Source organism: Cervus canadensis, chromosome 14 (assembly GCF_019320065.1).
Source record: "Cervus canadensis isolate Bull #8, Minnesota chromosome 14, ASM1932006v1, whole genome shotgun sequence".
Taxonomy (NCBI): domain Eukaryota; kingdom Metazoa; phylum Chordata; class Mammalia; order Artiodactyla; family Cervidae; genus Cervus; species Cervus canadensis.
Window position 1 is genome coordinate 48,278,296 of NC_057399.1, and position 16,033 is coordinate 48,294,328.

General features: G+C 43.5%; 1 protein-coding gene, 1 long non-coding RNA gene and 1 pseudogene across 2 annotated transcripts; 1 reads left to right on the plus strand and 2 right to left on the minus strand.

Annotated features, from left to right (window-relative positions):
- Positions 1–812: 812 nt before the first annotated feature.
- LOC122453106 lies at positions 813–1,383 on the minus strand (annotated as a pseudogene).
- Positions 1,384–11,438: 10,055 nt separating this feature from the next.
- On the minus strand, positions 11,439–12,041 carry LOC122452955 (interferon omega-1-like). Its single transcript, XM_043486762.1, has one exon. The coding sequence runs from the start codon at positions 12,039–12,041 to the stop codon at positions 11,439–11,441; it is 603 nt and encodes a 200-aa protein (XP_043342697.1).
- Positions 12,042–13,094: 1,053 nt separating this feature from the next.
- On the plus strand, positions 13,095–14,845 carry LOC122453324. Its single transcript, XR_006273005.1, has 3 exons — positions 13,095–13,228; positions 14,071–14,219; positions 14,310–14,845. It is a non-coding gene; the product is annotated as an uncharacterized LOC122453324 (long non-coding RNA).
- Positions 14,846–16,033: the final 1,188 nt, after the last annotated feature.

Here is a 16,033-nt window from a genome sequence, read left to right on the forward strand (position 1 = left end):
AGACAGAGTAATAGGAGTCAGGAGCGGCCATCAACACCGCATGTCATCAGCTTTCCAGCAGGAGGGGACTGCTTCCCTCAGACATTTATATCAACCATTCTGTAATGAGTGGGTATAGATTAGTTATGCCTATGACATCAAGATGAACCATTTTGTACAATTTCATAAACTCCTTTCTACCTGTTATTTTCTTGGCACCCTCGACAGCTTAGAGGATCTTAGTTCTCAACCAAGGCAACCTGGAGGGAAAACTCAGAGTGCTAAAAACTGCACCACCAGAATGCTTGAAGAATTCCACCTTTTGACAGACATTTGTTAGAAAGTCATAGAACTGTTCCACACTATAAAGTGAACAAATACTGTTTTGTGATAGCTATCTATAGACAAAATAAGGACTTAGTTTTTTCAAATAAAAAAACTCAAGAAGTTGACCTTGATAAGTATTTAATAAATAAAACAAATTACAATTTGAATCATAGAAAGGGGAATATATTTTCTAAATTTTAATACAATGTAAGCACACACATCTTTTATATGAAAATATGAAATATTGAGATACAATAACATTAAATATATAAAATATAAATAAATAATATCAAAGCAGTTGTTGCTTATAGACTGATACTCCTGCAGCTGGGTACTTTTATATCTCCTTGCTTATTACCACTGGCATGTATTGGCTGAGTTAATTCAATAAATTTGGTGGCTGAAGCAGAATTCAGAGTCTTCTGAAATGACCCCAGGTGGGTATACAAGGGTGATGTGGCATCTTAGTCAGTGAGAGTCATGTCAAGGTGAGATCAGTCTCCATCCTACATTCTTAACCTTTCTTGCAAGCTGGTTGATGAAGAGAGAGAAGGCTCTCCTTATATCCAGTCTGACGATTTCCCAGGCACAGTCGCTGTATTCCTTCTCATTCAGGTAGACATGGATTCCCTGGAAGTACGTTGTCACGGCCTGTGTGGGGCCCGTCCTTCCCAGGGCAGAGTCTTCCTCTCCCGTCACCTGCTGCAAACAGTCATTCAGGTCAGCCAGCTGCTGACCTAATCCAGTGCAGAGCTGCTTCAGGAGGGTGGTGTCCCAGGCAGCAGAGGAGCGCGTTGTGTTGAAGACGTTGAAGCTCTGCTGGAGCATCTCATGGAGCACAGAGATGGCCTGGGCCTCCTGCAGCTGGCCGCCTTCCACCATCTCCTGGGGAAAAGCGAAGTCTTTTCTGTCCTGCAGACAGAGGTGAGGGGAGAGTCTCCTCATTTGGTCCAGGAGAGTGAGGTTCTTCTCAGTGGCAGCCAGCACGTGGTTCAGAGACAGGTCACAGCCCAGGGATCCTCCAGGGCCGTAGCTGACCAGCACCAGGGCCATCAGTAGAGAGAGCACGAAGGCCATGGGGAAGATGAGGCTGCTGCTGGGCTGGCGGAGACGGCGTCTGCTGAACCTTGAGGTAGGTTCTCTGATGCCATGCTTTCTAAGCAAGGCCATTAAATAGGGAACACAGTAGTTTTCATTTTCTAATCATTTCTATACACTTTTACTTCCTTTTTTGGTTTTCTGTTATGTATCCTCAATATAGTCAAAGACATTTTCTTCCTTCTAGACTGTTAATTTTGCCTTTTCCTAGTGACTTCAGATGTGCCCATCCAAATGGATATTTTTCAGTCCAAAGATAGGATCTGTGTCTTAACTCAGAATTGATGGACATGTGTAATTACACAGGTTATTGCCCTTTATCTCTCATTCATAAGTGTTGCTGTCCTCTCATCCATGAACACATTGTTGGCTTGCTCTTAGGCTCCGTTTTTCCCTCTTAGTTTCCAAAGGAAGCCAGGCTCTGTCAGCCCTATTGTTTCCCTATTTGTAAGGGATTTACCAGATCACTCTGGCAGTTAAGCTCTTGGAAACAAAGGATGAGTTTTCCTTAGTGTTTGATTTAGAGAAGAAGCTGATTATTATCAGTCCTTGAACCCCTCCCACATTTCTCTTCCTTCTGGAACACATTCCTGCAGATCCCTGCCCTTCAGGGAACCACGAGGGCAGGTCTCTTAGAGACATCACCCTTTCTTTCCACCATTTTCTTATTGGACACCTGTGGTCCTCCACAGACTGGGCCAATACACCCACCAGAATCCTAGTTCTTCTCAGGGCACATGGGTGAGGAGATTCTAATTCCAGGATAATTGAATTTCCCCAGCAGCACCTCACTCACAAGGGAGAGATCACACGGAGCCACAGCCTGTCCTCTGGAGTGAGTGAGTCCCTTCCTCACCTGCTTGACTTCCTCCCTGAGGACAGGCTCACTACATCCTGTGGATAAGAATCTCCTTTCTGTGGAGGGCTTGTTTACTTATTGGGAAGATAGTCTTCCTGAAACCCCACCCACTCCCCTGGAGTGGTTGTGTGAAGGACCCTAGTTCTCGGTGGTGACCTCTTCTTCTCCTGACCCATATCGCCAGGTGTCCAAATTGTCAGCACTGCTCAGAAGCTGAGAGACAAAGTGTGTTTGCACAAGCTGGTGGAGGAGTTTCCAACTGCAATTATTTTACTTTTTCGTAGATAAATAATATTTACTTTGCCAAATATAGGTTTTATTATTCAACCCTTTTACTTAAACTCTTCAACACTTGTTCTGCTCAGAGTTTCTGAGCTGGAGGAAGGAGATTAAGTGATGGTGTTGTCCCTCATTGGAAGCTTATGTCACAGAATCTAATGAGTTTCAGTCATTTATTCGGGCAGTTGATTCTACTGGGCATCTCTGTTCCTCTGTTTCTGCCTCCTCTGAGGTTACAAGGCAGTGAGACCCAGGTTACTAGATCAGGAAAAATAGCCTTCTTTCCTTTACCAGAGCATAATTTTTCATTTAAACTGTTTATATACACGTAGTGACTTATTGGACAATGTTGGTATTCCTCTTCTGCTCTGCTTCTATTTCGTGATGAGACAAGAACAATAAAGGGAAGTAAAGAAAGTCAGAGGGGCTGCATCTCTATCACTTTCTTGTTTCTCTTTGCAACTTTCCTAGAAAGTAAAATTGCACAGTTGTTTTGTGGGCAACAAGAAAACAAGGGTAAGTCTCAATGTCTTGAATATGGAAGAAGGGAAGTGGTTTTCCCCTGACGTCATAGGTATTCTGAGTTAGCAAACTGCAGTGCGGCACGCCTGGGGAGTAGGCTGTGGCAGAGGGGGAGGATGAGGCCAATATGAACAACAGAAAGCCTGGGACAGGGCTGCTTCTTACAGAAGCTCAATGAAGGCCAAGTCCTGAGTCAGTTGACTGCCTTCAGCTTTGGAAGACCAGCTAGCTGATTTTCCTTTCCTTTAATCCACATGTGATCAGTATAAGGGGAGATGGAAGAGAGATGGGGAATCAGAACCCCAGTTTCTAGAACACAAACCCTTTCTGGCAGGGTTGAGGAGACCAGCCTTGCCTAGCATCTGTGTAGTTGATAAATGCACTTGGGCAAAGAGAAGATGCTTTGAAAAACGAGAATAATAAGGAATGAAATGATTCCAAAAGATCCTGATCTTAATCTGGTTAACAGTAAAATTATGATATTAAAAGTAAGAGCTGCATTTTATTGATTGCTAACCCTAATGATCTCTTTAATATTCCAGTTTGTGATATGATCACATTCATGGGCTGGGTTTCTGCAGGTTTTTTAAGAATGTTAAAAATATTTATGTGCTTATTTGGCTGGGCCAGGTCTTAGTTGAAGCATGCTGGATATTGCATCTTCTCTGCTTCATGCAGGATCTTTACTTGGGCCATGGGAAGTCTTGCCTGCCTCATGCAGGATCTAGTTCCCTGAACAGAGATCCAACTCAGGCTCCCTGCTTTGGGAGCATGGAATCCTGGCCATTGGACCATCAGGGAAGTCGTAAGGGGTAGGGTTTCAATATATGAATTTGGGGAACACACACACATTTAGTCTGTAACATGGTAATAAGAACATACCAAGGTATTGTGTTTATGGTAAAGATTCATTAGGATATGTTTCCTTCTCGGTATTTATTTGCGAGAAAGAACACATTGCCTGATGCTACCCTCACTTTTTATGGCACATCCACCCTGAATTGTTTACTAATTAACTGTTATTCATGTTGTACTGTGAACCTAATTACCAAGGATCTACCAGGCTTCCCTGGTGGCTCAGACGGTAAAGAATCCACCTGCAATGCAGGAGACCAAAGTTCAATCCATGACTTGGGAAGATCCCCTGGAGAAGGACATGGTAACCCACTCCAGGATTCTTGCTTGGAGAATTCCTTGGGCAGAGGAGCCTGACAGGCTACAGTTTATGGGGTCGCAAAGAGTCAGACTCAACTGAGCGACTAGTACTTTTGCCAGAGAAATTCCACAGACTCTCAGTGTTCATGAAAAATGACAGTGACAACAAGGACAAATTCCTTAGCCTCTGTAAGGGACTCACTTAATCCTTCCAACATAGTTGAAACTGAGTTGTTATTTTCCTTTTCAAGAGCCCCCTGCTAAGACTTTATTTGAATAAAATAATCTAAGAATGAATTTGCAAATCCAGATTTCAAAACCTAATATGTCAGCTTCCAAACTCCCTATCCACAGCATAAACACCTGAGCACACTGCATGTACTGAACTCTCACTTATTTCCCTATTTTACTTCTAACACAAGATGTTCCTTTTTGTTTCATACCTCGATGTTACAAAGCTCTTATTTCCATTAATTAACGCCTCCCTCCAAATTCTAGATAAGCTGAGCGATTTACAAAGTATCCTGATTATTTTTTAGAAGAAGCAAAATGAAATTATCAAGTGGTAGTTATTACTGAGAGTCTAACTGTGCTTGACAAAATTAATAATTCTAATAATTATAAAATAATCATAGTTCACTGTCCAAGATGACTCATAGATTGTTAAGTGATCCTCACCATAAAATTGAGATACATGACGGACAAGGTCCTTGAGAGTTATGATCCCTGCGCGAGATTCGATTACAAACATTTCAGTGAATCCACTGTAGAAAACCCCAAGCTGACGGTACTTGTGGATATAGGTAAAGCATACTTAATGCTACCAAATTACATGAATGTGGGAAATGACTGGAAGAATACAAGACGACGCATGCTAACGGGTGAGTTGTGAGGGATGGAGCAGAGCATCCCCATGGCCATCAGCAGGGAAACAGGAGTCCAGAAAGTCAGCACTTGCCCTGGGCCTCAGGGAAACAGCTCAGGTCCTGCACTAACCTAAGCCGCCCTCCAAGCTCCTTTCGCTGCGCCCCAACGGCCGGGAGGGGGCGCCCGATCTCTCAGGAACTGACAGACCGGCGACGCAAACCCAGCTGGACCCGCCTCCAGGTACAGAGCAGCCAACTCGGGCGGCGGATCCACGGGGAGAACTCGGGGGTCGCCCTCGGAGGGAGCCGCCGGAGCCCAGGGAGCGCTTGGGGCCACGCGAGCAGAGAGGAAACTTCTTTTTTGGGCCCGACTGCCCAGGGCAGCTTTGCCGCCGCTTCTGTCAGAGCCTTTGATGTCTGCACCTGCCCTTGTATCCACCCTCCCCTTCCTGGGAGGAGATTTTACCCAGAGCTATTTACAGCGGTGCCCTTTTATGCTGCGATTGATGGCTGGAAATCCAATGGCAACCCACTCCAGTACTCTTGCCTGGAAAATGCCATGGACAGAGGAGCCTGGTAGGCTGCAGTCCATGGGATCGCGAAGAGTCGGACACGACTGAAGCGCCTTAGCAGTAGCAGCAGCAGATGGCTGAAAATCAGAGCATGTTGTGGTATGTTTTCAGATTCAGGACTGTTCCTGGGGAAAAGGACTAATTCAGGGACAATGGGAAAGGCATCTACAATCCGGACAGAAATATACTAGATACTGGGATCCTCCAGTGGGAAGGAAGATTGGGGACAAGACTGAGACTTAAAGGAGCTCCCAGGGTTGAGAAAATTATTTCATTCAATAGTAATATAAAAGGTAAATTTCTCTTGTAATATTAATTGTTTAAAAAATATTTTAAAATATATGTCTTAAACTCACATCAAGTTGAAATATTTTCCTTATGCCCCAACAGTACTTTTATGTTCCTGGCTTTAATGGAAGCAAAATCAGCAGTAATGTTTTCAAAATAGCTACTTTGTATATATCTCTCTTCACTGATGGAATGCCATATTTGATAAATTATGACCCAGTAACTATCTTAAATAACCAATCTCAACTTAACCAATCTCAATGTGCTTTTCCCTCTCATGTCTTTTAACCAAGGATCATCTATTAAACAGTCATTTTTTATGTAGTCAGTTTTTCATTGGAGAGGTGCATTACCTGTTCAAAATGTCAGATAATATGCATAAGTTGCTTAAAAACCTGCAATCAAAATGCTTTTGATTTCAGCATCATGTGTGCTCAGTAGGTATCAACTGTGAAATAGACAGTTGGGTATATGATTCCAGCATGCATCTTCGGAAGGCATCACCCCAAGACTGATTTCTAAAGCCCTGAAAACTAGAGCAGCTCATGACCTAGCTCATGAGTTTGAAAAGAAAACATTTCTGGGCCCTGAACAGAGGAAAACCACAAGTGTCTTTGTCACAAATGAAACTCGGACTGGATACCAGCCAGATGGCAGGAGGGCAGTGTGAGTGTGGAGCCTGGGATCTGGTTGAAGACCTTAAAATCTATGTGTCCTCTAGCTGGAGATCACGGAGTTTGAACAAAAATGAATAATGAACTTGTTTCCATGGGTAAAGTGACAATGCAAGAGCAATGGGTACATTGTGTATGAATCAGAAATTCATAGAAGAAACCTGCATTTCCAGTGGATATGATGGGGAAAGGTTGTCACCTATTCTAGCATACTGGTCTTAAAACTAAAATCTGATCTCCACAGCTCTTCTTCTCAGATCTACTCTGTGATGCTGGGGCTCCAGTCCCTTCCAGTACATTTCTCCTTTGCCTGCAGATTGTTTTTCTTTCAGAGTTCTCCCAAACCAATTCCAAGAGATGGACTAGAAGGCTGGAGTATGACTGATGACAACCACCATCAATTAGGAACAGGAAAACTAATGGTTGCTGCTAGATGCTCTGTGTCACCAGTCAGATTGGCAAAAACCAAAAAGGATGATATGATCCTGTTTTGGTCAATGTGTGAGCACATATAAGTACTTAAATGGTCTTGAGTATAGCTTAATGTAGCCATTGTTATTGTGAACAGTTGGCAATATGCATGTGCGTGGTTTACGTATTTTGACCAATAAAATTGACTTCATGGCCACTTGTTCAGAGAAAGACACTCACTTGCATTATAAGACACCTGCATCTACTTGTAGCAATCTCTCCTCTAAAAGCACTAATTTCTGAGAAGGACTGACTCTCAGGGGTAACACTGCCAGCACTTAGGGACCGAAGTTTTTATGGAAAACAGCTAGGATCAAACCCGGGACAGCCCAGGCTTGGAGAGCAGAACCTCACACTTCATGGCCCTTGCTCTTTTCCTCCTGACTCTGCTTTGCTGCTGAAAGTCTGAAGCCCAACAGAGTAGAGAAGGTAATTTTAGAAGTTTCTTAAAGGAGTAGTAGAGTAGTACTCATACTACAGAAGCAAGAAACATTATTAATGAGTAATGTGTGTGATATTCTGCATTTATATCAGATCTCTATGATTTCCCTATTACGCATTTTTATAGTAGATCAAAGCATTTTCTACTAATCCTTCTTTCTCAAAGAATTTCTATGACTTCCTAAGAATACTTCTAGAAGTCTGAAGGACAGAAATTGGAACTGTCTTCAGCACTGAGCACAGGAGAGTTCACACACTGAATATACTATGAAACTAGCACCCAAGTTAAATATTTTTAACAAAGACCTAGCATCTTTCTAGTGTTGCCTTTCTGTCACTGCCTCAGGCCAGCTGTCCTGTCTCCCCACTGTGGGCAGCTACTCTGGACTCTCACTGTCCTGATTATTTCTGCCAGGCATATTTTATGCGTCTTGTAATATGGACTCATTGATCCAAACAGTAGTCCTATGAAAAACTACTGTTATTTTCCCCGTATTAAAGAAGAAGATCACGACAGCATGCATGCCTGCGCACATGCTAAGTTGGTTCAGTCGTGTCTGACTTGTGATCCATGGACTGTAGCTCATGAGGCTCCTCTGTTCATGGGATTTTCAAGAAAGAATACTGGAGTGGGTTGCCATGTCCTTCTCGTTAGTGTTTGTGACATTTTTCAGGGTCACACTGCTGTTAAATAGCAGAGCTGCAATTCAAAGGTTTTGAAATTCGAGAACTCTCCTTTCATTTTTGCTGTCTTCCAGTGATTTCCACTGAGAGAACCTTTGAAGCTAGAAACCATCAGAGAACACAGCTCCTGTGTTGGAAGCAGTGAAGATATTGTGTAAGGGAGTGGATTGTTCAGTAAAGCAGGGCTGAGGAGAAGGTGGGAGGAAGAGTAACAGGTGTCAGGATCAGCCACTCGGCACCTCATGTTGGCAACTTCCCTGGAGGGGATGAGTCCTCCTCCCACCTACTGACACCAACCGTTCTTTGCTGACTGGGTATAAACTAGCTATACTTGTGACTTCAGGACTAATCATTTACCACAGTTTCAGAGACGCCTTTCTACCTGTTTTTTTTTTTTTGGGGGGGGGTGGGTTGGTGGAGGGGTGGCTGCACTCCACAGCTTGCAGAATCTTAGTTCCCTGGACAGATAATCCTGGTACCTGAGCTTCTTACACTGGAAGCATGGAGTCCTAACCACTGGACTGCCAGGGAATTCCAGGAATTCCACCTTTTGACAATCATTTCCTGAAAAGTGTTAGGACTCTTCTGTAGTATAAATGGACAAATGCTATTCCATGATACGTTTATGTAGACAAAATAAGTATTTATGTCTTCATAATGAAAAAGCCAATGTTTTCCAAGGCAAAGCATTCAGTATCATGGTCATCCAAGTCTATACCCCGACAAGTAATGCTGAAGAAGCTGAAGTTGAATGGTTCTATGAAGACCTACAAGTTCATCTAGAACTAACACCCAAAAAAGATATCCTTTTCATTATAGAAGACTGGAATGCAAAAGTAGGAAGTCAAGGCAAATTTGGCCTTGGAGTACAGAATGAAGCAGGGCAAAGGCTAATAGAGTTCTGCCAAGAGAACACACTGGTCATCGCAAACACCCTCTTCCAACAACACAAGAGAAGTCTCTACTCATGGACATCACCAGATGGTCAACACCGAAATCAGATTGATTGTATTCTTTGCAGCCAAAGATGGAGAAGCTTTTAAACAGTCAACAAAAACAAGACTGGGAGCTGACTGTGGCTCAGATCATGAACTCCTTATTGTCAAATTCAGACTTAAATTGAACAAAGTGGGGAAAACCACTAGACCATTCAGGTATGACCTAAATCAAATCCCCTTATGACCATAAAGTGGAAGTGAGAAATAGATTGAAGGGACTAGATCTGATAGACAGAGAGCCTGATGACCTATGGCCAGAGGTTCGTGACATTGTACAGGAGACAGGAATCAAGAACATCCCCAAGAAAAAGAAATGCAAAGAAGCAAAATGGCTGTCTGAGGAGGCCTTACAAATAGCTGTGAAAAGAAGAGAAGTGAAAAGCAAAGGAGAAAAGGGAAGATATACTCATTTGAATGCAGAGTTCCAAAAAATAGCAAGGAGAGATAAGAAGCCTTCCTCAACGATCAGTGCAAAGAAATAGAGGAAAACAGTAGAACAGGAAAGACTAGAGATCTCTTCAAGAAAATCAGAGATTCCAAGGGAACATTTTAGGCTCAATAAGGGACTGAAATGGTATGGACCTAACAGAAGCAGAAGATATTAAGAAGGGGTGGCAAGAATACACAGAAGAACTGTACAAAAAAGATCTTCATGACCCAGAGAATCATGATGGTGTGATCACTCACACTCAGCTAGAGCCAGACATCCTGGAATGTGAAGTCAAATGGGCCTTAGGAAGCATCACTACAAAGCTAGTGGAGGTGATGGAATTCCAGTTGAGCTATTTCAAATCCTGAAAGATGATGCTGTGAAAGTGCTGCACTCAATATGTCAGCAAATTTGGAAAACTCAGCAGTGGCCACAGGACTGAAAAAGTTCAGTTTTCATTCCAGTCCCAAAGAAAGGCAATGCCAAAGAATGCTCCAACTACTGCACAATTGCATTCATCTCACATGCTTGTAAATGATGCTCAAAAATCTCCAAGCCAGGCTTCAGCAATATGTGAACCATGAACTTTCAGATGTTCAAACTGGTTTTTGAAAAGGCAGAGGAACCAGAGATCAAATTGCCAACAGCAGCTGGATCATCGAAAAAGCAACAGAGTTCCAGAAAAACACCTATTTCTGCTTTATTGACTATGCCAAAGCCTTTGACTATGTGCAGCACAATAAACTGTGGAAAATTCTTCAAGAGATGGGCATACCAGACAACCTGACCTGCCTCTTCAGAAACCTGTATGCAGGTCAGGAAGCAACTGTTAGAATTGGACATGGAAGAACAGACTGGTTCCAAACAGGGAAAGGAGTACATGAGGCTGTATATTGTCACCCTGCTTATTTAACTTATATGCAGAGTACATCATGAGAAATGCTGGGCTGGAGGAAGCACAAGCTGGAATCAAGATTGCTGGGAGAAATATCAATAACCTCAGATATGCAGATGATACCACGCTTATGGCAGAAAGTGAAGAGGAACTAAAGAACCTCTTGATGAATGGGTGCTTTTCAACTATGGTGTTGGAGAAGACTCTTGAGAGTCCTTTGGACTGAAAGGAGGTCCAAGCAGTCCATCCTAAAGGAGATCAGTCCTGGGTGTTCATTGGAAGGACTGAGGCTGAAGCTGAAACTGCAATACTTTGGCCACCTGATGCGAAGAGCTGACACATTTCCAAAGACCCTGATCCTGGGAAAGATTGAGGGCAGGAGGAGAAGGGTGCGACAGAGGATGAGATGGTTGGATGGCATCACCGACTCAATGGACATGGATTTCGGTGGACTCTGGGAGTTGGTGATGGACTGAGAGGCCTGGCGTGCTGCGGTTCATGGGTTCACAAGAGTTGCACATGACTAAGTGACTGAATCGAACTGAACTGAATGAAATAACAAATTTACTTTCATAAGAATTTAATAAGTAAAACAAATTACAAGATTAAGTAAATGAACATATTTTCTAAACTTTATTACAATGCAGACAAACTTTTTATATGAAAATATAAATATGATGAGATAAAAGAAAATAAATACATAAATAAACATAAATAACATCAGAGCAGTCATCCATTATCCACTGAGCCCTGTGCAGTTGAATACATTTTATATCTACTTGCTTATTGCTACAGACAAAGTACTGCTGATTGAACTCAGGAAACATTGTGGCTAAAGCAGAAATCTGAGTCTTCTGAAATGAACACAGGTGAGTATACGAGGGTTATGTGGCATCTTATTCAGTGAGAGTCATGTGAAGGCGAGTTCTGGTCTCCATCCATCATTCTTAACCTTTCTTGCAAGCTGGTTGATGAAGAGAAGGATCTCATGAGTTCCAATCTGACAATTTTCCAGGCACAGTCGCTGTATCCCTTCTCTTGCAGGTAGACATGGATTCCCTGGAAGTACCTCCTCACGGCCAGCGTGGGGCCCATCCTTCCCAGGGCAGAGTCTTCCTCTCCCATCACGTGCCCCAGGCAGGCGCCCAGGTCGTCCAGCTGCTGATGGAGCACAGTGCGGAGCTGCTCCAGGAGGGTGGTGTCCCAGGCAGCAGAGGAGCGCTCTGTGTGGAAGAGGGTGAAGCTCTGCTGGAGCATCTCGTGGAGCACAGAGATGGCCTGGGCCTCCTGCAGCTGGCCGCCCTCCACCATCTCCTGGGGAAAAGCGAAGTCTTTTCTGTCCTGCAGACGGAAGCGAGGGGAGAGCCTCCTCATTTGGCCCAGGAGCCTCAGGGTCTTTCTGCCAGCCAGCATGTGGTTCTGAGACAGGTCACAGCCCAGGGATCCTCCCGGGCCATAGCTGACCAGCACCAGGGCCATCAGTGGACAGAGCACGAAGGCCATGGGGAAGATGGGGTTGCTGCTGGGCTGGTGGAGATGGCGTCTGCTGCACCTTGAGGTAGGTTCTCTGATGTCATGCTTTCTAAGCAAGACCATTAAATAGGGAACATGGTAATTTTCATTTTCTAAATGTTTCTATATAGTTTTACTTCCTTCTTTGATTTTCATTTATGTATTCACAATATGTTAAAAGAAAATGTCATCAATTTAAAGTATTAATTTTACCTATTTCCCAATAACTTCAAAAGGATCCATCCAATTGGATATTTGTTAATCAAATTAGAAAGATTTTATTATTCAACACTTTTACTTAAACTGTTCAACACTTTTCTCCTCAGAGTTTCTGAGCTGGAGGAAGGAGATTTAGTGATGGTGTTGGCTCTCACTGGAAGCTTATGTCACAGACTCTAGTGAGTTTCAGTCATTCATTCAGGCAGTTGATTCCACTGCACTTCTCTGTTCCTCTGTCTCTTTCTCCCTCTGAGAACAAAGGACGGTGAGAACCAGGCTACTCCTTCAGGGAGAAATCACCTTCTTTCCTTCACTTGACTATAATTTTTCACTTAGTTTCTCCATTCATTTAGTGACTTGTTGGCCAGGATTTGTCTTGCTGCTCCTGCTCCAGATCTAATTCATGTTGAGGTAAGAACAATAAAGCGAAGTAAAGAAGGCAGAGGGGCTGTATCTCTATCATATTTAATATTTTAGGTTTTTGTTGTTGTTGTTGTTTCCCTTTGCCATGTTCCTAGAAAGTAAAATTCCACAGTTTTTTTGTGGGCAAAAAAGAAAACTAATCTAAGTCTGGTTGTTTGAACATGAACGAAGGGAAGTGGTTTTCCCTGGCACAATGATGTATTCTGAATTAACAAACTTCAGTTCAGCACAGCTGGGGATGAGGCTGTGGCAGAGGGGAAGCATGAGGCCAGTGTGAACAGCAGAAAGGCTGGGACATTGCTGTTTCTGACAGAAGCTCAACATAGGTTAAGTACCGGTCAAGTGACTGTCCTTTACTTTGCAAGAACAGCTACCTCATTTTTCTTTCAATTAATGTACGTAGGATTCATTTCAGGAGAGAAGGAAGAAGTCCAACCCATCACCTAACAAGAGATGGACAACTGGAATGCCAGTTGCTGGAATACTAACCCTCTCTGTCAGTGTCTTGGAGCCAGCTTTGCTGAGCATCTGTCTAGGTAATAAATCCACTCACGCAATGAGAAGCTGCTTTGAAAAAAACTAGAATGAAATGGAATTAAATGATTCCAAAACATCTTGATCTTAATCTGGATAATAGTAATTATGATATTAAAAATAATACCTGAATTTTATTTCTTGCTACTAATGGACTAGTCACTTTCAAAGTTCTTTAGAATTTTAACTGAATCCTCTCATTAACTCTTAGGGTCATACTCCTGGAGAATCATATAAATCTAGATAAATGAACTATTCCAATCATAGCAAAGATTCAGGAGCAAACCTTGGGGGCTTTGATTTGTCTGAAAGATCCCATTAAACAAAAAAGGAAGGGTGCAAATGAACATGACATTAAGGAAGCAATGAAAGAAGTGACAGGAGGAGAAAGAGTTGACAAAAACCCCTTAATCCATTTCAAATGCAAAGAGTCACTATCTATTGTTTTGTAGGCCACAGTGTGTGATCTGAAGTCCACAAAAGTAAGATCTAATCATAAATAGACAAAATCACTATTAAGTAGTTGGAAGGGAATAGATTGTTCTGCCAGCTAAAAGAAAAGAAGGACTTTGCTCATTGGTCTAGTGGTTAGGATCCAGCACTTTCACTGCTGTGACCTGATTTTAATCCCTGTTTGGGGATGTCCGATCACACAAACCTCGCAGAAGTCTCAGCTTTTATGAGTGTTTTCTTCAATGAAATATAGTAAAATAGTTTTATTAACCCTATGAGAGGTGAGCCCTACTTTCTATGTATTTTAACCTCTTGACCTTTCTTGTGAGTTTAAGAACAAAGAAAAAGCTAACAGTTCCTCGCCACATGAGCTCTGATGTTTCTCCTTCAGAATGACAATGAAAACATCTTTCAGCATCAGGTTCTGCAGAATGAAGTCACTACCCACTGCAGTCCCCGACCTCCAACACGCCCTGACAGGAGTTCAGGATGGAGATCAGGAACGAGGCACTCTGTGCTCTGGGGAAACTGAAACAGCAGGTCAGCAGAGAGTTAGATAATTTCCAGAGGAAATTTATGAACCCAATTGTTACAACTTCTCATGGATAGAAATGCTCTAAAATCTTTCAGAGAGACATCTGTTCCTCCTGATTCTCAGCCGCTTTCTCCCAAGATGTGAGTTGATCTGCACGTCATCCCTTCACCATAGTCACATGCATACTGACCTCCTCTACGTCCGTGGGGCAGTTTCTCAGAGCTGAGGAGAGGCTGACCTCCAGCCTGCAGTCCTCAGCAAGTACTCCCAATAAAATAAACTCTCAGGAATCATGTTTTTGGGTTGTTGTTTTTTAGTGGTTGATGTTCCCCTTCCAGGAAACCTCCTCAGGTAACCTGCTGTTCTCATTCTAAAGGAAATCACCTGCATTTCTCACCTCCAGTCCAGACGGTCATCCTGTTGTCTCCTGATGGATTCCAGTGAAGAACATCTACTCTATTTTCCGAATTCTGTTCAAGATGTGGGTGTTGAGGAGGCCTGTGTGAGACCAAGATGGAGGAACACGTGTGCTTCCTAGACAGAAGCAGCGAACAATGTTCTCCTTAGCAGGGAGAGACTGGCTTGAATTGTGAAATAAGCCTCAAAGTCTTGTAGAGTTATCTTTTTTTAAAAATTTCTTGGTCAACCTATCAAACATCATTATGTAATACTATAGAATAGAGATGAAAAGCTTATTTAGAAAATAATTTGTCAATGAAATGATATTTTTAGCAGTAATATCAGCATGTCTTTTACTTGTTTAGCACCCTAATCCTCAAGAAGGTTTCCCAACCTCTCAAGTGCTTTACATGTTCCCTGAGGGGCTTCCATGGGGGCTCAGTGGTAGGTAGTCCACCTGCCAATCGGACCACATGTGGTCCTAGAGGAAGCCACGTGCTGCAGAACAGCTGAGCCCGGGCACCGCAACTAGTGAGCCTGTGCTTTAGACCCCGGGACCACCACTGCCAAAGCCAAGTGCACGAGAGCCTGTGCTCCCCAACGAGAGAAGCTACCAGAGTGAGGAGCCTGTGCACCCCAACTGGAGAGGACCCACCTTTGCCACAACTAGAGAAAAGGCCATGCTACTGTGAGGCTGTCATGGCTAACGCCATGACAGGCAGCCTAGATTAGGAGTAGGCCTGGTTTCCCAGGGTAACATAATAATCAGACCTCCTAGAGCCAGCCAATCAACATATGCCTAGCCAGAGAAAAGGGAACCTATCAGGGGAAAGCTGAAAGCCCCACGTGGGGCCAACAAAAATTACCTTGCAACTGTGTAACCTATCAACTTGCGCCAACTACCCACTGTGTAACCAATCCGATTGCGCCAACTACCTGCTGCTTATTTTGACCTAATAAATACCAGAGAGAACTGGGGCTCGGGGCCTTTCGTCCTCACACGCCTGGTGAGGGCGGGAGGCCCTGGCTCGAGTCAGTAATAAATTCCCCTATTGCGAGTTGCATTGTTTCGAGGAGTCTTCTTTCCCGACCGGGGACTCGGACTACAGGCAGAACATTTGGGGGCTCGTCTGGGATCCCTTGACCGGGGAAGAACGCTCTTTGGAACAAAGGGGAAAAGAAGATAGGGAATAGCACCGGTGCTCAGGCAGGTTTAGAAAAAGACCAGAGTAAAGCCGAGGCCCTGCTGTGAAGCGGGAAGGTGTCTGGCGCAGAAAAAGACCAGAGTAAAGCCGAGGCCCTGCTGTGAAGCGGGAAGGTGTCTGGCGCAGAAAAAGACCAGAGTAAATCCGGGGCCCTGCTGTGAAGCGGGAAGGTGTCTGGCGTTAGGGAAAGCTTTCCATGAGGGAACGGACTGGCC